Here is a 25,847-nt window from a genome sequence, read left to right as displayed (position 1 = left end):
AAAAAAGACCCAAAAGCAAAATAGAAAAAGAAGAAGAATAAGAATAAGAAGAAAAGAAAAAGAAGAAGAAGAAGAAGAAGAAACCTAATTTTGAAGGAGTTCTGCAGCTTCAGAGATGGTCAGGGCTTGTCAGGGCAGAGCTCAGCCAGAAAGAAAGCCTGGATGAGCAAGGCCCCTGGCCTCGCCCCCTCTGAGAGCTGCCAATCCAAACTTCAGAAGATGTCAGTCATCCTGCCTAGGGGTGGGTCAGCTCTTGGCTCCAATGATCTCTGGACTTCTCTAGAAGTGACAGTTGCACAGTTTTCACCTAAGGGCAGGGAAGAGGTGTGCAGGGCCTGGCTGTGTGGCGTCTTCTGTGGATCAGCTTCATGGCTGCAGCAGCCTTCGTGGATCACCTGGTGATAAGATGGTGAATGACTGGGTCCCCCGGGAGTTTGAAAGCAAGGAGAGTGCCCAGCTTAGGAGGGGAGGTTTCTCCAGGCCCAAAGTTTTCAGGGGCTCCAACGTGAGAAGTGACCTGAAGGTCTCCAACTGTTTAATCATCCAGATTAGAATGTGTGTGTGTGTGTGTGTGTGTGTGTGTGTGTGTGTGTGTGCGCGCGCGCGCACGCAGTGCTGTCTTTTCTGTATTTGGAAGGGGCTCCTGAAGCTTGCCTCACAGAAAGTAATTTTTCTACCTCCACCTAGCAAAATATACAAGGATAACATCTGAGTGGGTGTGCCCCATGTTCACCCAGCTTACACACTGCAGTGACCAGAACAAGATGGACCTGGTGGCTCTTGACCTCTGATTGGAGACTCTAAGGGTGGACAACACCCCACGCCGTGGAGTCAGCCCCCACAGGAACCAAACTGTTAAGACACTGAAGCTGATGAGATTTTATTTCTCGCTTCCCTGCAACGTTTCAGCTGGGGAAAGCTGGAACTTTGTAGAGCTGAAAACCAGAGACATAGGCAATTTCGCTCTCCCACCACACAACGTCTTAAGTTTCTTGAAAAAGTGATTGTGTGGGATGACACTCAGTCCTGTAGCCCAGCCTCCCACCTGCAGCTGTGGTCATTTCTCTCTTCTTGCTCACTATGCCCCCTGGTCACATAACAATATTCCTTGATGTTTCCACAGCCACATTTCAGGCTAACGGCTTCCAGGCCCCTCCTGGCCTCTCTGCACAGCCTCCTCGCCAAACCTTTTAAAAGCAGAATTTGCCAATGACAACTAACTAACTGGCTGGCAGTAACACACACACACACACACACACACGCATGCATGCTACCCACTCAATCCTTTCTTCCTGTCTTGGCTCACTAGCAGCACTGAATGCCCGCAAGCTTCTCTCCTGTAGTAGCCTTTGGAACTATAATCTTCCCTGGGAAGCCATGGCCGCCTTTCCCCATCAGGCTAAGTCAGGGCCCAGGCCTGAGGCGCCTCAACTGCCCCCTCCACATCATCTTACGACCTGGAGTCATCTATTTTTCCCACGGTTCTGGGCGCTCCAGGCAAGGCTGCAGCTGAGTCTGTCTTGGTCGCTTGAACCCAGTGCTCATCCTGGCGTCCAGTTCTGCTAGACTTAGCTGGATCCAGTTTCCGAGGGAACCAGAACACCGGAAGGTTCAACTCTCTCCCTGAAATCTTGGGTGTATTAAGCGGAGCTCCATCCAACTAGGACCTGAAGGGAGACAGGATTGTAAACCCGGATTGCCTTCCCCCCCCCCACTCCTCCCTGGCTCGATCCCTCAAGCAGCTTCACCCTTTATAAGGTGGTGGTCCTCCAGAGGCAGGGGACCTGGAAGCGACCGGAGCCCGGCTCTGCTTCTGCGGCTGGGAACGGGCTCTCCGCCCAGGCTCACGCTAGGAGGCTTCGTGCAGGTCGCTGTCTGAGCGCGCCGGCCGCTTGGAAGGCTCCTCACGTCCAGGCGCCGCGGTCACGGCTGCGCCGGTTTCCGGCCATGAATTGAGCTTCAGAGTCTGAGCCTCCTGCCCGACTCCGGGCGCAGTGCACCGCCCCGGAGGCGGGGGATGGACGCCCGCCGAAGTCCGTCAGGACAGCCAGGGTTCGAGCCCGCCGCCCGCCCGCTAGCACCCGGGGTGCCTGGCTCGGTGTCCCGGGTCTTGTGGTCTCTCTGCAGGTTGCCCCGAGTCGGGGGTCCGGTTCCGAGAGCGGCTGTCCGTTCCGATCACGGGAAGGACTGCAGACTTTGGTTGAAGTCCCCTAGCGCCAGCGAGACCCCGGTCACCGAGGGTTGTTGGCGGTTGTGTCTTCTGGGTTTCCCCAGCGAACCCGGAGGCCAGGCCCGCAGGGCCAAGCCTCGTCTCGCCGCAGATAGGTCAGGTCCCCACCGTGGTGCCAGCCTCTTAGCATCCCCTAGTCCGGAGCTCGGAGCACCGGGCGCCCCCTCCGAGCAAGAGCGGGCGAGCGGCGCGCGGCGAGGCTAGGGCTCCGCAGTCACGTGGTGGAGAGGAGGGCGGAGGGGAGTGAGGCGGGCGGGAGGAGTGGGGGAGCGCCGCCGAGGGGGAGGGGGAGGGGAGGGGGCGTCCTCCGCAGTTCGCTCCTCGCTTCAGACACACAGCCAGCCCGGAGCCGCCGCGCGGGCCGGGCCGCCGCCGCCTCTGCCTCTGCCGCCCCCAGAGCCGCTCGAGCCGCTGGAAGCGCCGCCGCCACAGCCGCGGGCCACCCCCGCCGCGCCGGCCTGGGCTCGGGCTGCGAGCGCCGCCGCAACCGCAACCAGAGCCGGCGCGGGAGCCCGAGAGCGCTGGGCTGGGCTGGGCTGGGTTGGGGCGGGCGCAGGGCGCAGGGGCGGGAGCGCGGGGGAAGACGCACGGGCGGGCTCGGCTCTCCCGGGGAGCGGCCCGGGACTGCACCGGGACCGGCGCCTCCCCGCTCCGCGCTGCCCTCGGCCTCGCCCCGGGCCCGGGCGGATGAGCCGCGCGCCCGGGGGACATGGAAGCGCTGACGCTGTGGCTTCTTCCCTGGATATGCCAGTGCGTTACGGTGCGGGCCGACTCCATCATTCACATCGGTGAGCTCGGAGGGCGGACGGGCCGAGACTGGGCGGGGGGGCCCCCAATAGAGCCGGTGATGCGGGGCGTCCAAACTTGGCGGTTTCCCGGGCCGAGGGGCTCAGCAGGCGGTGTTCCCCCGAAGGCCCGCGCCGCCCCGCGGAGGAGCTGTGCTCCGGCCGCTCGGCGCTCCTGCGGGCACCTAGTTGCTACCCGGGGCTCCTGTTAGTGCGCGGGGCCCCGCGGCCTCTGCCGTCAGTTAGGGCCGCAGCTGCGGGGAACCCGGGGATAGACGCTTGTCGAGATGCGTGCCCCTGGCGGGGCCGTCGGAGGGCTGGGCCCTTCAGCACCGCCTGAGCATTGGGGCCAGGGGCGGACAGGGCTGCGGGCTAGCTAAGTTGGCAGGGCAAGATCAAAGAGGCCAAAGCGGAACCATGTGTGACTGTGGATGGGTGCTGTCAGCATGCTAGTGTGTATGCACCTGGCACGATGTTGGTGTCACTGTGAGAGGGCGTTGGGGTGTGTGGGGCCATCTGAGCGTGTGTGTCAGTGCGACGGCCGCGTACTGTCAGCCTGTTAGAGTGGACACAGTGCTTACCCGTTTCCCCGGTATGTGTCTGTGTAGCTCTCGGTGTAGGTGTGTAAGTGTATTTGTTTGTGGCAACTGCAGCTCGGTCCTGGACAGTCCTAGAGTTTCTGCCTGATCTAAGTCTGGGGGCCAGCGTACAGTCTGAGTGGTAGAGATGGAGGGAAGGAGCGTGGGCAGTGGGGTGGGGTGGGGGTGCTGAGCAGAAAGGGACGGGTGGAGAGGAAGACGATGAAAAGCAGAGGAAGGGGTGATCGGAGGAGGGGTAGCGGTCGGGAGTTCGGAGCAGAATGGCTTGGGTCTGGAGAAGTTGGGCCCGGTTGGAGGGCTGACAGCGGTCGCTTTGGGGGAGCCCCTCCGCAGTCGCCTTTCCGGAAGTTGGGAAAGACCAGCGAACACAGACGAACTGGGGGTTGGGAAGTGTGAGAAAACGTGGCTGATGTTACCCGCTGGGCAGGAGGACGAAGAGGTGATGAGGGACCGAGTCTCGAATCCAAGGGCTGCAGCTCCCCTCCAGAGCTGGGCCAGGATCCAAACCTGCTTCCCGCCCAGGAGCCGGCGTGGGTCTCACGGTCAGCAATGCGGCTCCTCCGGTGTAGTGAGGGATCCGGGAGCTGAGTCCCTCTCGTACCCAGCTCTCGGCTCCAGGGCAATTAGAAAGCCAAGCGATAGGACCTTGGCGACCCTCAGCACCTGGCAAGGGGGCTGCGGGTGGGGACCCCAGAGCGGTGATACAAATGATCTTTGCTGTAAAGGCAGGGTCAGCGAAGCAGTGTAACGCGCGAAAGCTTCAGGTCGGCCAGAGCACTGGTGGAGCTTGTCCATGCTTCTAGAAGGACCGTTCAAGAGTGGTTTCTTTTGGGACTCTCAGTCTAGCTAGAGGAGAATGTCTAGGGGTTTAGGATACAGCCCCACCCCCTGCATACATACAGGAAGAGGAAGTGAGGGACCAAGAGCAGAGGGACCAGGCCTTCCCGCTTCTTGGCCACACAAGATTCTGGCTACCAATGCTTTATGCCTGAAGGGGAACCACCCCCCCCCAAAACCCAAAAACACCCAAACCCAAAACACCCCCAAACCTCTTGGTGCTGCAGAGCCCTCTGTGGACTGCCTGCTCACTTCTGCATTCAGGAGGGAATGCAAAGGAGAAAAGGAGTCATCACTCCGTCTTGGAATTGGGATAGGGGACATTGCTCTTCTGGAGACTTCACTCTGGCTCCTGGGATGGGATTTATGGGACCACGGCAGGTGCATTTGAGCTGGAGGAGGCTACCTCAGCTTGTTACATCTTCTGTATGGGGCATGGCTGGGACATGTGGTGCTTTGATTACGAAGCACATGTGACCTGGCAGTGGCATGTGGGGTATGCCTGTGTAACTCCTGCCAACTGTGCACGTGTGCAGTGTGGGGAGGGGAGCACCCCCTGTTTGGGGAGCACTCCCTGTTTGGGGAGCATATCCTGTTTGGGTTATGGTGGGAGTTCTTTACCCAATCAACACAGGCTCCTGAACTGAGACTGGTGCCTCATGCCTGTAACTTCCACTGGGAAGGCTGAGGCAGGAGGAATCACCCTGAATTCAACGCCTGCTAGAGCTACAGAAGGAGACCCTGTCTCAAAAAAGTGTTATAAACAAAACCAACCCCAAATTCTAGCTCCATCCCCCTCGCCCACCACTTGGTATCTAGTGGTCCAGGCAGTGGCCTGACCCTGGGGCAAACGAAGGTGGGAAGGGGTCCTCTGCAGGCCTGGTCTTGACCCCTCTTCTTCCTCAGGTGCCATCTTCGAGGAGAACGCAGCCAAGGACGACCGGGTGTTCCAGTTGGCTGTATCGGACCTGAGCCTCAATGATGACATCTTGCAGAGCGAGAAGATCACTTACTCCATCAAGGTCATCGAGGCCAATAACCCATTCCAGGCGGTGCAGGAAGGTGAGTGGCCACTGAGCCCATGCGTGAGTCACTGGGCTGCAGCCAGTGAGGCCGTGAGGCAATGGGTCCAGGCAGGGTTGCTACCCAGTCGCTTGTGCAGAGTCTCCTCAACACCTAGCGGGCTGCTTTGCCAGGCGTGGCGTGTCCTCCCAGGCCTAGCACCGTAGGGCCGCTCTGTACTGTCTGCAGAACGGAGAGTCTCTAATGCACCGCGAGCTGGGCTCCTGGCAGAACTGTGCGGCTCCTTTCTGCCCAGGTGGATGCGTGTGTGCTCCGCGCTGCAGAGCAGGCGTGTGGCTCAGGGCGGTCTTTGTTGCTCTTGTGCTTGTGAGTGGGTGTGTCTTCGTGTCGGTTCCCGTTGTCGTGTGCACCTCCCCAGAAGCATCTTGTGGCCTGCAGACCGAGAGAGCTTGGCGCTCAGAGCTCATCCTATGTGCCTTGTCTGTCGCACAGCCTGATTTGCGCTCGGTTGCACACCCTGTGGGTCCTTGAAGCTTCTGCCCCGCGGTTCCTCGGCTTCTCTCTGCCTCTCTCCACTGTGTTTGGAGCAGCCGGTTTCTTTGCTTGTGCCAGAGCGGCGAACCTAGGAGGCGTTGCCGCCTGGACCGGAGGTGGGCGCTGTTTGCTCAAGAAAAGAGCCCAGCGGACTAAATCTGATGGAAGGAAAATCCTAGCTGGCCAGGGCAGCAGTCTGTGCTGTCTCGAATAGGCTAGCAGAGGCAGGGGCAACAGGTGGGCAGCCAGCGAGGCCACCACCGTTTGCTGGCTTCATCTGGCACATGCACTCCTGGACTGTACTTATGTAAGTGCAGGCAACACACACATATACATAAGATAACGGGGAGCTGCTGTTTTCAGCATTGGCAGCTGTTTCCTGTCTGATGTCTTCTGATGCATTAGTGACAGCAGCTCCCTCTGCCTTTCCTTCTTCTGTGTTCCCTCCGCTCCTACTTGAAGTGTCCTCACTCACGTTGTTGATTCCTGGTCAAGGCCCTGACAGGCACTTGCTCAACCATGCTCCTTCCTGCCCCCCACTCCTCTTTGTCTTGTTTACCACAAGCACAGCTCCATTGTGGTGCTAGTGCCCTGTAGTGAGGACGCAGAGGCATAGTTTGTAGGGACATCTTCCCAGAACTGGCAGGGCTATGGGGCAGGGAGGAAGTGAGCGTGAGCAAGCGGACTGGGAGCTCTGCTATCAGTCTCTCCCTGGGCTTGCTGGGCCTAGGGTCTTCCTGTGGCCTTGGGTTGAATACTGCCTGTCAGTCTCCTGGTACCTTCAAGGATGAGGTGAGTCAGTGATGGATGTAGTTTACAGTCTTTATGTGGCACGGAGGGCCTGTGAGAGCCTCCTGGTTTTAGGTACAGCAAAGGACAGAAAGGTGACCAAGCCTTTGGGGGAGGGACTGTCTGACTGTAAAGGCTCAAAGGGTGAAGGATGTCTTAATTGCCCAAATCTTCAGTCCCACTTCAGTGAGTGGGGTGGGGCTGGTATTATTTATTATAAGAACTGCCTTGGCTGGTGAAGTGGGTCAGTAGTTAATAACACTTCCTGCTTTTAAGGAGGACCCTGGTTTGATTCCCAACATCCTTAAGGCGTCTCACAGCTGCCTGTAACTTCAGTTCCGGAAGTACATGGCACCCCCTTCTGGCCTCTGCTGGCACCTGCACAAATGTGGCGCACTTTCATATTCAGTCAAAACATTCATTCACTTAAACTAATGTGAAAGGCTGCTTCCACCATTGGCAGATGTCTGTTGTCTAACGTCCTGTGATGTAGTGTCACGGGGGAGTACCTGTCCTTTGTGTGTGCCTACATCCCACCATCTGTCTTCAGATGGCCCTGACCTCAGAATTCTCTACCTCCCCCCCCCCCCCCCCCCCCCGCATATGTGTGTGTTTTCATCAAGGCTCCTTGGGGGCCTCTGCCCGTGGTCCATATCACATTGGCTCACTCTACTATGGTTGTGGCTCTGGTGACTCTCTGCTCATTCATTTTGCCCCTGAATGAAGCACAGCTATCTCCAGCAGAAGTACCCCAGCGACTGAAGGTGCCGGGTCTTATATAGGCTTATAACCCGAGGCAGGATGCACACATGGACGGATTGTGCAGCCAGGTCCCTGGAGGGGTCATCTCTGTTAACAGGAGCAGCTGTCACACGGCTCCAGTTGATTTGAGCCTTGTTGGCGGGAAAAGTCTTTTTCTTTTTTTCTTTAAGAGAAGCCCCAGGGCTACACTTCAGTGTCAAGTATAACTTTTGGGGGAGCGTTTTGCTCTGTAGCTCAGGCTACTTGCTTGCTTAAGCCTCCTGGATGCTAGGATTATAGGCGAGACTTAACTTCATCACCACACTTGGCTTTCATATCTGGTTTTTAACTTGTGAACCAATGGACCAATTTAAACAACAAACAAAGCATAGCTCTGTGCCATTTGACCTTCAAGCCCCAGATGCAACTTTGTCCTGGCAATAAAGGCTCCAGCCAGGGCCATTTAAAAAGAATTTTTACTTTTTTATGGTTGTTAGTTTCTTTATTTGTGTAACTGGAAAAATGTCTCAGTCTCCAAGGATGGCAAGTTGACAGTCTCAGAAGGGTATGAGAATATTTCTGCACATTTGGAAACAAGGAGTTAGATGTTGAGGGTTGGTGGTTTTCTAGGTAAAGAAACACTGGCCAGGGGCTGTTGCTGGTCTGTATGTGCTGGTTAAAGCTGGCATGCACTTCAGCCTTGGCAATGACACAGGGTGAAATCCATCTTGTTATCCATCCCATACTTTGCACAGCTCCTGGTGCCTAGAAGGGGAGGGAGGAGCTATCCCCGGGGCCCCTGGGAAAAGCCTAGCATTTCTTAGCAGCCTCTTCCCCTCTGCCTTGCGCTTGTGGACCAAGTATTCAGCTCACTGGATCTCAAACCAAGTATTCAGCTCACTGGATCTCCTTTCTTGGCTGCGTTCTATGGGGTGCTTGTCTGCCCAGTCGCTGGCTCTAGCTGCATGGCTAGCCCAGCCTTTTCTCCTGAGCTTGGATGTTTCCTGCGGAGGGCATTATTTGGGGGGATGGAGAGCAAGGGCATCCTGGGACTCAGTCTTTACCATAGAGAGGGCAAGTGCCGAGTGTGTTCCAAGCAAGGGATCTGGGGGCGGGGGGGGGGGCAGGGGGGGGCAGGGGGGGGCGGGGGCGGGGGGCAGGGGGATGGAGTGATACCTTGTTTTAATTTGAGAGGAAGCACCATGAGGGCCTGATTGCTGAAGCCCGGAGAACTCTAGCGGAGAGCCGGCCTCGCTTGTTGCACAACCTGGGGGAGTCTTGGCCCTGAGCTGAGACTTCTGCTTCTAGATCTGTTAAAAGGGAATAATTGTAGTTGCTGCCTCCTGGGACTATTGGGGGGATTAAATGAGATGAGACCTGTATAAATTGCCTGCGTGAGGCCCGAGGTTGGTGTTGGGCAAACACTGATTCCCTCCCTATTGTCTGACCCAGCTATGACTTTTCTTCATTGTCTCTCAAGGCCCTTGATAGTTTCAGCTACATAGTTTCTTAAGCTTAGTGAATTCCTTGAGAGAGAACCCTAAATGACCTTTTCATTTTCAGCTTTTAACCCCCTTCCCCCAATTATAAAAAGGAATGCATGGCTACAATGAACATGTGCTACTTTTCGAATGTAAGAAAGAAAGAGGCCAATGCATGCTCATTATATAAAATGTGGAAAGGTGCGGAAAGCAGCAAGGAGTAGAACAAAATCCCCCTGAATCCTACTGCATTATTTCCTTCCAGTCTTTTTTCTTCCATTGAATTTTATAAACGAAGGGGCCTCTCATTCTGGTTCATGTGGGTTTTTCTGAAACCTCCATGCACTAATAGTAAACATTACTTCTGGTGCTTGCATGTGTTTTCCAATATACACAGTTTTTCTCTTTCTCTTCCTTCCTTCCTTTTCTTTCTTTCTTAAAAAGAAGACATAGCATCATTTATGACGAGATATACATAGTTAAGTAATTCTGAAGAAAACAAGAAACTCTACCTGGATGTGCTGGCCATAAGATTTATACCTATGTAACCATTGAGATGTAACAAGAATAAATTAATAAAGGAGGAAAAAAAAAAGATTTATACCTATGATTTCCCCAGGTCAGCCGTACAAACTCCTTACAAACACTGTCTTTTTAGGGTAGTGTGTAGAGTAGACACTTTGTGAGGGTCTAAAATGAATAGGCAATGGCACAGGTCAGTTAAGGCTCTAAAATGTTGCATCTTTGATTGTTAAAGTTTGCATTGACAAGTATGGAAATTTGCGTTCTACAAGACAAATACGGGAAAAGATACTAATTTGTTGAAAAAGTCATACTGTTTCTCAGTGCCCGCTCAAGCAGAAGATTATGTAAATGCATAAAAGAACTGGCTGAACGTGAGTTGCCTTTCACAAAATCATCTTTTAGTGTGAGTAAAAGACGCAAGTTATTGGAGATGCTGTAGATGTGTCTGTCACATCAAGAAAGGATAACGGCTTAAGGGAGAGACAGAGGAAAGTACACAAGACTGGTATTCTTTAGTTGCCAGGAGCACAGGAGCATTTGAAAAGACATGGTTAGAGGGGCTGGAAATGTAGCTCAGTTGGTAGAGTGCTTGTCTCACCCCGGCTTTATCCCTCAGACCACACAAACCAGGCGTGGGGATGCCCACCTGTAGTGTGAGCCCCTGGGAGGTTGGGGCAGGACCAGAAGTTTAAGCTGGTCCTCAGCTACAAAGTAATACTGGCCTAAGCTACATGAGACCTTGTTCTAAAAAAGAAGAGGTGCATGTGGGGGGAGACAAAGTAAAGAATGGGGGGGGGGAGTATTAGGGTGCTCACCCACTATGACCCTGAGCCCAGTGCTTAACCCACATAACAAAACAAAACAGCTAAAGTTACCCAAGTATAGTTTATTGTTGCCAGAATGAAGAAATGTGGTTAAACACACACACACACACACACACACACACACACACACATGCACACACACACTGTATACACATACACACACACAAACACACACACATTGTACATACATACACACATACACACACACACAAACACACACACATTGTACACGCATACACACATACACACACACAAACACACACATTGTACACACATACACACACACAAACACACATATGTTGTACACACAAACACATACACATTGTACACACATACACACATACACACACACAAACACACACACACTGTACACACATACACACACAAACACACATACGTTGTACACACATACACACACAGACACACACACAAACACACACACATTGTACATACACACACACACACACACACACACACACACACACACACACACACACACGACACGAAGGAAGGTCTGGCAAGCTTCCCCTCCTTGTCTTCCTGGGTCTTCCCGACCCTCACTTGCCACACTAGTGTTGAGTTCTGCAGGAGACTCTGTTTCCCTGACCACTGGGTCCTTTTTTGCTTCACATCTGACACCCCTGAGGGTGTCTTCCTCAGGATACTGGAGACATTGCCTGCGGCTCTGAGTGAGTGTGACATTCATGTCATTAAAAAGGTGTCTCCAGGCCCACTGCCACCATTGCACCGCTTAGCTGTACTAGTTTTCTTTTGGAACACAGACTTTATTACCCCAAATTTAGTTAGTTTATCGCTAGACGAGTCCAAGGCTGACGTAGACTCACTGGGTTAAGGTGCGGGGGTGGCATACATGGTGCCTTAGGATTGGTCACCCTAGGCCAGAATTGCATCCTTGCCTTCTCTACTTCCTTAAAGCTGTTTCTTCCTCAGCTCAGGGCCCTACAATTCTCCTCCAAAACTCACGGCAGCGAGCCAGGTCCTTTTCACATGGTGTCAGCTGACCCCATCTCTCTCTTCCAGGCATAATCAAGAGTGAGATCCCTGTTTTAAGGTTAGCTGATTTGAAAACTGAATTCTATAAATAGCCTATGTTCTCCTGTGCCACATAGCAAGCATAGTCCCAGTTCTGGGGACTAGGACATGAGTGGATTTGTGGGTCACTATTATGCAGCCTCTGTGTGCCTGTTGTAGCCGGAGCATGTTGCCAGCCTTTACTTTTCTTTCCATTTCATTTGGTTTTCTGCATTGCTTGTTGCCTCCTTGATATGTCTCTAGTCTCATCCAGAGTGACTAAAGTCGTTTGGGACGCACGGCTGGCTGGGTTTTCATTCCATAGAGATGTTCTGCAGGTATCACACTGTAGGCCTGTGGGGCCACTACATAACTCACCTGTACTTTGGGATGGCACCTGGCTCCTCTTCTGGGCTAGGAGGCTGCTTGTACATGCACAGAGGAAGCCTGGACTACCCATACTGTAAGTGTGGGCTGCCACTCAGGTCCCAGCCTCACTTTCTGCCCAGGAAGGCTCAGCCTCCACCTCCCATTGTCCCCTCTGTCTACCTGAATCCCTGCCATGGTCAGTCTTGTTTTGGTGCCGTGGGCAGAGAGGGCGGAGGGAGGGAGAGAGGGAGGGAGGGAGGGAGAAAGGGAGAGAGGGAGGGAGACAGAAAGAGAGAGAGAGAGAGAGAGAGAGAGAGACAGAGAGAGAGACAGAGAGAGAGAGAGAGAGACAGAGAGAGAGAGACAGAGACAGACAGAGAGAGACAGAGAGATAGACAGAGAGAGAGAGAGACAGAGACAGAGACAGAGAGACAGAGACAGAGAGACAGAGACAGAGAGAGAGAGAGAGAGAGAGAGAGAGAGAGAGAGAGAGAGAGAGAGGGGAGAGGCTTTTCTTGGCCCCTCAGCACTGTTGCCAGTGATGTTTCAACTCCAAAGATGTGTGCCAAGATTGCAGGTGCACAAAGTTCTTTGCTAAAGTCCCGCTAGGTACTAGGAACTGCAATCCCCGTCTCTGCATTCCCCATAGGCTTTCGCTCCAGGATTCAGGGCTCTTCTTCAGTGGTCAGTGGGATCATTTCAGTGCATGTGCACACACATACGTGCCCTCGTACATGTGAACACACATGTCTCTAAATGCATACATGTGAGTTCATACCCTTTTTCATTTTTTTTTGGTAAAAAGGATCTTATTTATTTTATGTAAATAAGTGCTCTATCTGTATGTTCACCTGCATGCTAGAAGAGGGCCTTTAGAGGGTATAGATGTCTGTGCGCCAACATGTGATTGCCAGGAATTGAACTCGGGACCTCTGGAAGAGCAGACAGTGCTCTTAACCACTGAGCCATCTCTCCAGCCCCTACCCTTTTTCATTTTTATAGGTTGTGTCTGCCCCATTCATCTCCTCATGTTTTGGAGTTAGATCCTCACAAGTTTCTGTCTTTCCCTTCTCTGCCCTCCAGATTGGCATGTGGGGCTTACCTGAGAGTAAGCCAGAGGGCGTCCTATGCCAGGTATGTAGTAGGAGGCCACAGTCTATCGAGACTCTCCATGCTGCCTCTGAACTGGTGTGTCTGCATGTGTGTGGACATCCTCCAGCTCACATGATGACACCAGGGCTATTTCTCCAGGATTTTCTTGGAGGTCCTTATGACTGTCCCTCAGCACTCACAGCCACATCCTGTAGGACCAGGCAGGGAGGAGAGACTGTTGAAAACTGCCTCTCTTCTGAGTTGTTCACCCTTGTCATGGTTCGCGCCGGGAGTGTCCTCTACATGCCTGCTGCTTTTGGGGCCTGGTGGAATCTGTAAGAAGTGGGGTCAAGTGGGAGATGTTCAGTGCTTGAGAGTATGCTCTCAAAGAGAAAACCACTTCCTGTCTCCCCCCCCCTCTCTCTCTCTCCCCTGGCCCGGAGGTGAGCGCTCTAGCCTCGCCATGTGTTCCTATCATGATGTGCTATGTCACCCCAGCCCTGAAAGCAACAGGGCCAACTGCAGGCCCTAGTGAACCCCAACTCCTCACAAACTGTTACATCAGTTTTTTTTTTTTTTTTGTCACAATATCAAAGCTGGCTAACCCAGCTCTCTAGAAAATAGTGTTGACTCGGAAGTTGAAATGTTGGGTTTGGTCTGCTTTTAAAACATATTTAGTTCAATTTAATCCAACACTTAGATGTGGCTTCTTCTGGATTTTCTATCCAGGGCCATGCCCGTGAGAGGCTGGGGCGGTAGGAGGAGGGGCGCGAGGAGACATAATTACAGTTGAGGAAGAGCGATGAGATCAAGAGATCTGCTGTACAGGGTGGGGTGTATAGTTAATGGTGATCTATTGTTTTTTTTTTTTTTTGATCCATTGTATTCTTGGGAAAGGCTGAAAGTAGCTAATAATAAGCATTCTCATTACAGACATCTTTGGGAAATGCATTGTATGATTATCTATATCTAAACGTTCCTCAGTGTATATGGATACAGCAACTACAGAGTCTTATATGACACTGAAATAAAACCCCAAAAGAATCTCGCTCCAGGCCTGGCCACCAGTGGGGCCACCAGCAGTGAATACCTGAACCTGGGTGTCCTACAGCCTCAGCACTCTGGCCTGTCTCTTCTTTCCCTGTTGTGATACAATGTTGCTAAAAATCAACTTAAGAGGGAAAGGGCTGTGTAACGGCTCACAGCTTACAGTCCACCCACGGCAGAGAAGTCACAGTGGCTGCAGCTTGAGGGAGCTGGTCACATGGCATGTGGCCTCGGAGGAGAGCAGTGAATGCGTGCCTGCTGGTGCTCAGCTAGCTCTCACACTCGGTAGCATGAGTCCCACCCACAGCTAAGAAGGATTTTCCCACATCAATTAGCAAAATCAAATCGACCCCTCACAGCCATGCCCAGAGGCCCATCTCCCTAGTGGTTCTGGGTCTTTTCAAGTAACATTAACCCGCTTCTGGCTGGTGACAGCCCTTTCTCTGGGCGTGCCAGCCTCTCTGACAGCTTGTCAGTGTCCCATTCTCTGGGTTTTTCTCTTTTCCATCTCTAAACCGTTTCCCGTTTCATAGGCTGTAGAAAGGTCCAATCCTCCTCCTGTGTCCTGAAGCCCAGGCTGGTGGCTGAGAGTGATCAACAGGCCTCTTTCTGCCTGTTTTAGGGCTGTGGATGTGGCAGGGTCCTAGGGAGTTGAAGCTCAGGATGACCCTCTGCTTGTCTACTTGCCCTTCAGCTACATTAAGGACACTGGCCCTGGCCAGTCCTACCTTTTCTGCCGTCACATTGTCGTTGCTAGAGCCCATCCAGGCAGCCAGCACCTGCAGATGCGGCACCACCTGCCCTGCACCTGTTCACAGTGTGCTCTGCCTGGCCTTGGCACTCTACCCAGGAACAGTAGCCTGGGACATGACAGGAGCCTCATGCGCTCTGTCAGGAGGGCCGAGGCTGCCATCCCTGCTCGGCTGTGACTCTGGCCATTTATCTCAGTTTCCCCACTGTCAATGGGGTGATGGATGATGCAGAGGCCAACCAGAGTGTGCTTAGGAAACGTACTAAAAGCCTAGGCTAGGGGCCAGGCACTGGACAGCCCCTGGCTAGAGAAAGGCCAGAGTGTTACTCGGTACTGTCCTTTGTGGGTTGCTGCCTCTGCATCACACCTGGTGGCCGAGGCTTGTGCCTTGAAGTTGAACTTCAGCCTTCCCAGGAGTCCCAGGAGAACAGGTCAGTGCTGACAGCACGGCTCCTGTTGGAGGCAGTTTGGAGCCATCTGTACAGGCCTGGGCTCTGGGTGCTGTGACTTATCACTGAATGGTATTTTAACCTTGCAGTAGCCATGTTTGTCCAGAGTCTAGTGTCTGGTATGGGTCTGGCGGGCTCAGCCTGGTAGGAGCCAGCTGTAGACAAGTAACACTTTGCTTTGTTTGGGTCCAAATCTTGAATATTATGCCTTGTATCTGAAATGTACCCCTCCTCTGCCCCAGGCTCGTATGTGGGGCTTGGTTGTCAGTGTGTGGTCCTTTGGGAAGTGATTGAATCCTAAGAACTGGGATCCTAAGTGTGGATGGAGCCTCGATAGCATGGTGCGTGTGGGAGGTGGGTAGGTGAGACTAAGTTGGAAGAGAGGTCATTGAGGATGTGCCCTAGAAAAGCATATTATGTCCCAAGTCTCTTTCCTCTGCTTTCTGCCTGCCTTGAGATAAGCCACTTAGCTCTTCTACACAGTGCCTGCCAGGCTGATCTGCCTTACTATGCACAGTCCCAGGAGACACTCAACCAAGTGACCATGGACGGAAACCCCTCCAACAGTGAACCGAAGAAAAGCTTTCTTCCCTTAGCTTGCTTATGTCAGGTGCCTCCTGGTCATCGAAAGGCCACTGCCCTCTCTGGGCCTCATGTTCAGCATCTGGGAAGAGGGCTTCCTCTCCTAGGCCTGTCTCCTGTTCTCAGCATCCTGGGTTGGCCTCCTGCCCATTGCAGAGAGTGGCCCTTCCTGGCTTGGGGCCACACATTTTCATCTGTCTAGCTGGAAAAGGCTATAGGCTGGTGCCTTTCTGAGCTCAGAGCTCAAAGATCTGAGACTGGGCCTCGGCTCTGGGCTCTGGGCTGGGTATGTCTCAACAGTGCCTTGTAAGAAGAGACACCAGAGTCAAGGGTCTCTCTCTCGCTTTTGTAAGTTAAAGTAAGAGGTGGCGATCGACCAGCTAGGAGAACCCATTTTGATGGCACCTTGATCTTGGGCTTTGAGCCTCTAGATTTGTGAGGAAACTTTTGTGCTGCATAAGACAAACAGTCTGTGGCATTTTGTGATAGCAGCAACAGCCCTCCGTGCCCTCCCTCGGCCTTGGTACCCGAATCTTTCAAACAAGACATTTGGCGCAGAATAGATGATCTGTTCCTCTCAGGGATAGGTGATGCACATTTCTGACCCAAGTTTATGCTGAGGTTGTCTCCTTACCACAGTCTTTCGACATCTAAAGACCGTTACCATGGTCCTTGCAGGTTTTCTACCCCGGTTACTATTACCTGTGTATCTTTTGCTGACATACTTATTTGTCAGTGTCCCTCTTAGCACACTGTGGTCCTGATGTGCCTTGTCAAGGGACTTAACTTGCCAAGCCTTAGCTTTTCCCCTTGAAATGGGGATAGAGGTACCTTTGTTAGTAGCTTGTTTGAAGAACCAAATGAGGAGCCAACCACAGAGACCTAGTCTGTTCCTGTCACCAAGGAAACACCAGCCATGGCTATTATTCTCCTCTTGTCATCTGACCACTGCAGAGAGAAGGGATGACTCCTGGTTTTTTGGATACTCTGCCGACACTGCTGAAGCCTAACGATTCCTGGTGTCCTCTCCTGCTTTGCCTGTGTCTCTGGTTTTCAGGCCTTGGGACATTTCCATAAGGAAGGGAGATGCACTGGACACCCCCGTTTGGGGTGTTTGCAGTTGGTTACTTACCTCAAAGTGTGGCCTGAACACAGACTACGTTAGGGCCCAATTAGTGTCAGCCTTGGTCAGCCTCACTCTTGCCTTCCAGAGCCTTCGTTCTCCTTCCCAACCTCAAGATAGCCCTCAAGGGACCCTCTGTTGCCTTCTCTGGCCAAGGAAATGGAAGTGTTCAGCACGTTGTGTCCAGGCCATGCCCTTGTGGTTTGACACTGGGCCACTGACCACGGCACCCACAGACACAGGGTTGACCAGTAAGACTTGGAAGCACACCAGGTCTGTGTACTGTTTTTGTTCCTGTACGGTCCCACGCACATTGCATGGAATTTCTGGGTGTGATTCTGCAGGGCCTGGGGCTTCAGCCAGGTTTCCTGTGTTGTAGATGCCCATGGACATTTCCAGGTAGCACCTGGAGCATATTCAAAATCGTACCAGGGAAAGGGATGTTGTGGGCAGTGGACTAGTGTGGTGGTTTGAATGAGTACGGCTACCATAGGTTCATGTGTTTGATTATTTGGTCCTCACTTGGTGGAACTGTTTGGGGAGGATTAGGAGGTGTGGCCTTCTTGGAGGAGGTGTGTCACTGGGGAATGGGCTTTCAAGTTTCAAAAGTGTTTGCCATCTCTAGTCAGCTCTTTTTCCCTCCTGCTTTTGGATCAAGACATAAGCTCTCTGCTATGGTTCCCTGCGGTTCCCTGCCTGTTGCCATACGCCTCTGGGACTGTGACCCCTCCAATTTAAATACTTTCTTTTGTAAGTTGCCTTGGTCCTGGTGTCTTATCACAGCAGTAGAAAAGTGACTAAGACAGCCAGGCAGCACTCGCTCCACCACAGACTCTTGGTGAGCGCTGCGGAAATGGTGGAGGTGGCTATTTGCATACCGTGCCCAGAGCTGCATGCACGGTGAATGTCCTCAGGACACCTCCAGGCAGCGTGAGGGCACTGCCCAGAGAGCAAAGGCTTGCTTAGGAAAGGGGAGGAGCCATTGCCCTGGCCTAGCCAGCTCTGCTGTTCCTTGCTTAGCATCTCCTGCGCATGTCCCTCGCCAGCACCTGCTTTAGCCTCACTCTCTTGTTTCCATCCCATCTCTCCAGACCTAGCCTGGATTCCTGAGGTCATTTCCTCAGAGCTCGCTCACTCTGTCCTTCCGTGCAGCCCACTGCTCAGGCAGCAACTAGACGATCTGGAAAAAAAAAATCTAATCTTCTTTCCCGCCAAGACTTTTCTCATTTGCAGTAAGAATAAAATACAGATCCCTTATTGGGGCCAGCGAGCCCTTAAATACCCTGGCCAAAGTTGGCTTTGCTACCTTCTCCTTTGTCACACCTCTTGACTGTGGCCACATTGGCCTTTTCCTATTCCTCCAGTGGGCCAAGTGTACATCTATCACAGGATCTTTGCACATGCAGTGACTACCATATAAAAGGCCTCTTGAGTGATGGACTCCTCCTCAGACCTTAGCTATGCCTCAGGTCTTATCTCTAAGGCTCCAAGTAGGGCCTCCAAGTGTGGTATTGGGATTTCTCTGTCAAAGCATTCTTTTCCTCTTTTGCATGCTCTTCCACCTGAGTAAGTAATTAATTCGGTTGTGAAAGGTATCAAAGAAATGTCTGTCTTATTTACTGCTAAGTCTCCTCAGACTCTTGGTTAGATGTTCAGCAAATATCCCTGAATGGATGACAAGTCACACAGACACGTGGGGCTATGGTCACTGCAGCCTCTGCAAATTGATGCTTGTGGTCCTGCCTTGATGCTCAGAACCACTTGGGGTCCTATGGAATGAGGTTTGGGCAGCCTAGAAACTTGCTGTCAGAGACACTTGCCATCAAAGGCCCATTAGTATAGGTCCTTCCTTCCATGTCTGAGGACGGGAGAGAAAATATGGGAGCTGCATTCCCTACAGTTATGGTGGTGGGGAACAGGGACTGCTTCTGACGTGAACTCTGGTGCTCCCGGTTTGATCACTTCCCCTTGGTGGGGAGGCTGGGCGGGGCATACAGAGGAAGGGGAAGCAGGCTGTCCAGATGAGACCTGATAGGCTGTGGTCATATGGTGGGGGAGGAGGTCCACTTCTGTCAGAGTTCTAAGGGAGGGGAATAGGGCCGGAGAGGAATATATGAGCGGGGAGATAACTATTGGCATGTCATCTGAATAAATTATAATACATTTAAGAAAGAAGAAAGTATGGGAGCTCGTTTTGTCTTTCTTAATCCTGGCAGCAGCCAATTGCTGACCCAGCAGCTTCTCAAGTCCCCACAGAAAGGGCAAAGCACCATGGAGATGTCTCTGACTCTTGGACTGGAGTGAGAAAGTTCATGGCCCAGGCACACTGCACACTGCATTGAGCTTGTATAGACAGAGAGGGTCCTGCTGTGTGGGCCTGTGTGCCAGGGCCTGGGTCTCATTCTCCTCTTTAACCTAGTAATCTTTCGGTGAGCTTAGCCAAAAAGCTTCAGCCTCCACGTGGGAAATGTGGCCAACACTGTCCTGTCCACTCTTCCACTAGGGTAGGAGGAAGGGCTTAGGTTAGGGGAGGGAAAAGCAACTGCACATCTGGGTCCAGCCAGCCTGGCAGCTGTGAGTAAGGTGGGTCCCTGGCCACAAGATCCCAGCAGAGCCTTCCTCACTGGGCCCCCTAGGAGCTGAGGAGCTGTGCTCCCATTCAAAGGTAAAGTCAGCAACTGGTGCCTCCCTCCCTCAGCCTCTAGGAAAGCAGGTGCTGGGATCTCCTGGGGAACAGGAGTAGAGGTGTCAGAACAGTTCATGATCAAAGCTCCCTCAGGAGGATCCTGCCTGAGCATAGCCGGGGCTGTGGTCTGATGTGATAATCTGCTTAGCTCCTGGCAAGGATACTTACAGCATTAAAGAGAAGACAGTGTGGTCTGTGATACACTGGCACCCACCGATGGGCACCATCAAGTGTTCTTAGGAGCTCTGGTGGCAGTGTGACCTCTGCCCTGGGACACAGACATGCTGTTGCCATGGGCATGCCCATATTCCCAGGCCTAGTCCTGATACTTGTACCTGAACAGACCCCGGTGGCTCCTGTATTTTCAGTCTTGGCAGCTATGCTTGGCATTCAAGGACAAATGGTGTGCCCCAATTTGAGTGTCCAGCTTGTTTCTTGCTGTTCCCTGGCTCTGCCCAACATAACCTGGATCTTGGACTCTGTATCTTCTCCTAGACCAGAAGGCTTTATAGACAGTGCTTTTCCTCTGCCAGGGCTGGGGCTATCTCACTGTCACCATACTATCCTCCCCATCATATTTACTTGGTGATTGTCAACTCCTCCAAAGTGCGTTTGAGCACCAGCACCATGAACTCCATGCTCCAAGACTTACAGGGCCCAGCCGGCCCTGACATCTGCAGAGATGGACCGAGTGTCTTTTTGGTCACTATATGACGGTGCCTCTAATGCATATACACATAAGGCTGTGCATATCATTTGTGTGAGCTTACCGAACACACCTGCATATGTGCTAAGAACCCAGTGATGACTGAGTATAGAGGTCATTGCCTCTGAAACATCCTTCCCAAGGGAGCCTAAATAACTGGTAGCATGCTGCTGAGGACCCATCAGGATTTTGGAGTGAGTAACTCAGCTATGGCATCCTGGGCTGGGTGAAATGTGAGGCCTGTAAGGAAGTTCCACGTTGTGCTCCCTAGGACGACAAATCAGTCTATCTGAGGATCTTCCTCTTCTCCTCTCTTTGATCCGTGAAATCTGACATGGGTCTGAAAGCATCCTTTTCCTCATCCTTGTTTCGCAGGCATCAGGAGCCCTGAGACTGGCTAGGCAAAGAGCCAGTTCATTGGGCCATGCAACTGAGGAGGCTGTGGTGTGCAGGCATGGCTGGATTTAGGGTCTAAGTGGTGTTCATCTTCCAGCTCTTGCCCATGCTTATGCCTTGGATGGGGCTTCCTTCCTAGATGTCATCCTGGCCGCTGCAGGCTGATGTCCACTCAGCTCAGCCTTGGTCTCTCCTTCCCGGGGGAAGGGGATTCTGGGGGCATTATTTACCACAAGCCTCCTCAGGGTCTTATGATAGCTGATTGCAAGGGACTAGTCAGTTCCTCCCAAATCAATTTGAGTGCAGGGGGATGTGTAATGAATGCTCTTCTTATTGGCCAGGTATGGGTACCACTCCAGTCCCTGGACTGAGCAGAAGAGGGATACAGCAGAACTGGGTGGGCTCATCCAGCACTTCAAGGAAAAGAATTGCTGGTGGGCCCACGGAGCAGCAGTGTGGCCTCACCTGGAGCAGTGTGCAGCATGGCATCTCTCTGACTGTGGTCCCTGGGCACAGGCCGTGCCAAGTTAAAGGAGACCAGGCAAGGAGCCCTTGGATTCACCTGTGTTGCATGAACAGCTGGATGTTCCTTCTCCGTGGGTCTGGGGGACCCAGATGTGCTGCTGTGAAACCTCTTTTGGGACAGGCAGGGCGGGCAGTTTGGGAAACACAGATGCTGCGAGGCTGGAGGTAGGCAGATAAAAGATGGCCTTACACAGCAGAGGCACTAGGTGCTAGGGTGTGGGCCAGGAGGCATTGTGAAGGGGAGCACTTGGGGTCCAGTCGGCTGAACAGTGGGGTTGGAGTAGGGACAGGGAGGAAAGCATAGGGCATAGGCAGGGGAAAGGGCACCCAAGAGCCCCAATCCTGAAGAGCCCTGTATGGGTGGGATCTCTGAACCCCAGCTTTAATGGCAGATGAGCTGAATGCTTGCTGCTCTTTGGGCTCCTTTGCGAACTCCCATCTTTGGGGACCTGCCTAGTGTCATGAAGCCTGTTTTCAGGCCAGGACGCTGGGTCTTGGCTTCACATTGTGGCTACAACCTTTGTTTTTAGCCCTGATCTCAGCCTCCCCATTGGAGTGACTGTTTCCTATGTCTGCTCTTTTCCCCTGAATGGGCCCATCCTCACAGCCCTCTGCAGATTATAAGTGATAAAGAGGAGCCCAAAGAGACTTGACCTTACCCTGGGCTAGCCTCTGCTTGTTTTTTTTTTTTTTTATTTAAAAAATTTTTTTTATCCTGAGGACACTGCCTGGGCCTAATCCTGGGGTCACTTTCCAGGGCTGCTGAGGACAGTGAACTACTGCAGTACCCAAACAGGCTGCCTTATTGCAGGCGATGACTTCTCCACATGATTAAACAGGTCAGATCAGCACAGAAAGTAGGTGGCTACAGAGTGGAAAGAAACGGCGTCTCCCCTCGTGAGTACGAGTGCTGAGAGGGCAGCCTCCAGCCTGTGGATCCCGCTCTCTGGGACATGGCGTATCTAGTAGTGAGCAGGGCCAAATCCTCCTGGCTGTCTGCCCTGTAAACTACAGCCACAGAGCAGGATGTGGCATAGGCAGCAAAGCCAGCCAAGAGAGTGACATGTGTCACAAGAGAAGGTGGCCAGCAGGCCAGTTCCTCGGGAGGCTGAGGCATGAGGATTGCCAAGGTCAAGGTCAGCTGGACAACTTAGTGGGACTCTGTTTCAGAAAGTAAAGAGGGCTGGATCTGTGCCTCAGTAGTGGAATGCTTAGCATGCCTGGGGCCCTGAGTTAGCTCTCCGGTAGTGGCTGGGTCCCAGGCTTTCTGCAGGGCCAGTGCCCACCCTAGTGGCTATCTCCCATTTCCCATGCCTACAGCTGCCTGGCCCCTCATGGGGAGAGGAGAGAAACAGGCTGCCAGGCTGTTGTGGGAATGCTACCTGGCCACCCCGCTTTGAGAGCTGGCTTAGAGCAACAAATAGCCAAGTCCAGGCAGTAGATGTGGTAGCCCGAGTCCTGTCTCCTTTCCATCTTCGTGTCACCCTCCCGGTGCGTCCTACTGGGCTGCTCTCAGGGCTTCTGTACTGTGCATTCTATGGAGATGGTATTGACTTCTGAGAAGGGAATCTGCATTGTATGTGACACCAGACCAGAGGCAGAGATCAAGGCTTGGGTGCACTCACGGTGGCCTGTGGCACATGCCCTGTGCAGTGAGTAGGGGTGAGCAGGTTGGGAGAGAAATCCAAGCATGGCTGACCACTGTCATAGACAACTGAGATCCTTTGCTCTAGAGGAGCCATCATGTATGGTGCCCTCTGGACTGTCCATCCGGGTGAATACAGAGACATTACTCACTAGTCCCCTTGGTGCGGGCCAGTCGCTTGAGATCCCCTCCCTAGATGCTCCAGGTTTATGAAGCAGCTGGGCTAGGCTCACACCTCATGTGATTGGGGGAAGCCCTTGGTGAACAGAGGTTCACCACTGTTGCCTGACCCACTTATATGCAGTTCAGCACCGAAACGGCGGATCAGAGCGGGCCGAGTGGGTCTGTGTGGGTCACGGAAATCACGAGACCTGAACTCTGCTGGGCTTGTGAGAAAGACTGAAAGGTAGGACAGAAGCTTCTCGGCGTGTGGAAATCATATCCTACAAGTTGTACCGTATCTAAAAAGAGGCTGGTTGAGGTGAGCCTTCTCCTGCTTCAGTTCCCCCCAGCGTCAGATGCCACTGCTGGTCTTGGGGCCTCAGAGGCAGCAGCTGGCTCTTGCTCAGGTTGGTCCTGCTCCCCCAGATTTGGTTTGGTGTAAGCTCGTGGATGGGTGGAGGAAGGTGAAGTGGGATGAGGCTCAGGGGTGTGGCCTTTGACACCAGTGTTTGCCTGTGTGGAATCCCTCCTCTGCCTCTTGTGGCTATATGACTTGTTACACGTTCCCTTATATTTCCAGCCTCAGTTCAAAAAATCTGTGAAGTGGGGTCCCCATGTCTACTTTGAAGAACAGTTTTGAGAGTCTGAGGCAGTGTCCGTTGCACATGGTTTATGGTCATTCATTCCCTATCCATATGCCTCTGAGGGGTTGGGTCTGTACCAGATACTGTACCAGGCATGTGTGGGCACAGCATGCTCATGCCTCAGCCTCAGGGAACTAGACAAGGTTCAGAATCCCGGCTTCACCTGGAGAGCCTGACAGAACAGGTCTGGATGGCCAGGCTCTTGTGTGAACAGCTTCCTGGCTGTTGCTGACAGTAGGCAGGACCAGCCAATCAGTGGCTGCTTTTCTTGCTGGAGGATGCTGAGGGTAGAGCTGGTCACATGGCATATTTCCTTGGCTCCCTGTAGGCGTGTGGCTAACGAGGTTGTCACTCTTCTCCTTCATCACAGGGTCCCTGTCCCTGCCTGGGCTGTTGAGTGTCATTTGGTCTTTCTCCCTGTCTTGGCAGCCCTCCCTTAGCAGCTACAGTGGCTCAGTAGAGGATGTGGGAGGCAGGCATTGGTAGCTCTGAGACTGGGATGTCCAGAGGCTGCCTTAGGGTCATGCGGCCTTTAACTTCAGGGTCTTGGCCACCTTGCACACCCGGCAGAGCTCAGTAAAGAACCTGTACTTCCAAGATGGCCTCTTCTCATCTTATCAGCAAATGGATCAGTGGTACAAGTATGTTCTAATTCATAATTTTATAGAAAAAATTTAAAAATCCCTGCAAGATATTGGTTTTCTTTCCATTAGTGAGATGGTGGCAGGCAGTAAAGCCCACTGTCTCTTTGTAATCGGATTTAAATTGTTTTAATTATACAGCGTATATTCTCCTGGTAACATACCATCTCTGTGAGTTAATGGGCTTTGAAATCTTCCTTTGTTCTATACACTGTAGATGAAGATTTTTTTTGTTAGATGATTTATTTTATATATAGAAATCCAGAAGATGAGCCGCAGCTTAAGCTGAGTATTGGGAGGTTCAGTTGTGTTCAAAGAAGGCAGAGATATCTGAGGAAACTCCAGCTTGAAGACCTAGAATTTGCTGAACAACTCTTCTTTAGAACAAGGTTTGGAGTGCTTCAGTGATGTCTGGTGCATCCATGTGGCTGAAGGCTGCTGGTGATGCCCTCTGCTGATCCTTCGATGATGATGCTAGAGCAAGGTTCAGGGGCTGGGGAGCTGGTTAAGTGGCTAAGCACTGCTGAGCATGCATAAGGACCAGAGTGTGGATTCACAGAATCCCAGTAGTGCCAGTGGGTGTGACAGCTGCCTGCACTCCTAGACTCAGGAGGCAGAGACCAGGGTGGGGTGTGTGTGTGTGTGTGTGTGTGTGTGTGTGTGTGTGTGTGTGTGTGTGTGTATGTGTGTATGTGTGTGTGGTGTTACCCAGAGAAGTGGCCAGTGATGTGTGTGTGTGTGTGTGTGTCTGTCTGTTTGTGTGTGGTGTGGTGTGTTACCCAGAGCAAGTGGCCTGCAAGCTAGCCATAGTGGTAAGCACTAGGGTTGACTGAGAGTGATTCCTGACACCCACCAGCCTTGGGCCTCTACATGCACGTGCACATTCACCCACATACATGTGTGTGCATCTGCTTACACACACACACACACACACACACACGCACACGCACACGCACACGCACACGCACACACACACATGAAAATGAGGGAAAAGGAAGAGGAAGTTTAGCTGGATGGTGGCAGGAAGCAGTGGCAGAAGAATTTTTGTAAGTTCGAAGCCATCCTGATCGAATTGCATATCAGCAACAAAGTGAGACCCTCTCTAAAACAAAAACAAAAACAAAAACAAACAAAAAAAGAAAACCAACCAATCAACCAACAACAAAGCCCTCCAAAACAAAACAAAAACCAAACCAAACCAAAAAACCACCCCTACCAAACCAAGAAAGGCAGTTTGCTCATTTGTCCATCCATTTGGTCATTTCCCTGAACCTGGACATTTCCAGGACAGCCATAGTCTTTAGTTTTTCATTTTAATTATAATTTATTCATACTACAACCTATACAGTTGTTATCCCCTCACTTGTATCTTCCCATTCCCACCCTCCCTTCCTCTTTCACCCTATTCCCCTCCCCTAGACCTATGACAGAAGGGGAACACCCTATCTAACCACAGCCTATCAGTTCTCATCTGGATAGCTTGCTTCCCCTTCCTCTGTGTGCTACTGCTGGGCCTCCCCACCAAGGGGAAGTGATCAAATCAGGGGCACCAGAGTTCATGTGAGAGGCAGTCCCCACTCTTCCCACAACTGTGGAGAATGAGCTGTCCATTGGCTGGATCTGAACAGG

General features: G+C 52.4%; 1 protein-coding gene and 1 long non-coding RNA gene across 4 annotated transcripts in view; one reads left to right on the top strand and one right to left on the bottom strand.

The window, feature by feature from the left end:
• Positions 1-864: 864 nt before the first annotated feature.
• On the bottom strand, positions 865-2,727 carry LOC311605258. Its single transcript, XR_014781866.1, has 2 exons — positions 1,749-2,727; positions 865-1,667 (listed from the first exon to the last, which is right to left on the bottom strand). It is a non-coding gene; the product is annotated as an uncharacterized lncRNA (long non-coding RNA).
• Positions 2,728-2,813: 86 nt separating this feature from the next.
• GRID1 (glutamate ionotropic receptor delta type subunit 1) overlaps positions 2,814-25,847 on the top strand; it is a 715,979-nt gene continuing 692,945 nt past the window's right edge. For all 3 annotated transcript variants that reach the window (XM_084796807.1, XM_084796806.1, XM_084796808.1), the window contains exons 1-2: positions 2,814-3,018; positions 5,358-5,513. In XM_084796807.1, coding sequence (XP_084652933.1) covers positions 2,940-3,018; positions 5,358-5,513 — 235 coding nt within the window. In that variant the 5' untranslated portion in view covers positions 2,814-2,939. The remainder of the gene's footprint in view (positions 3,019-5,357; positions 5,514-25,847) is intronic.

Source organism: Acomys minous (genome assembly GCF_964271855.1).
Source record: "Acomys minous genome assembly, chromosome: 9".
Taxonomy (NCBI): Eukaryota; Metazoa; Chordata; class Mammalia; order Rodentia; family Muridae; genus Acomys; species Acomys minous.
This window is presented reverse-complemented; position numbering and strand designations above follow the sequence as displayed.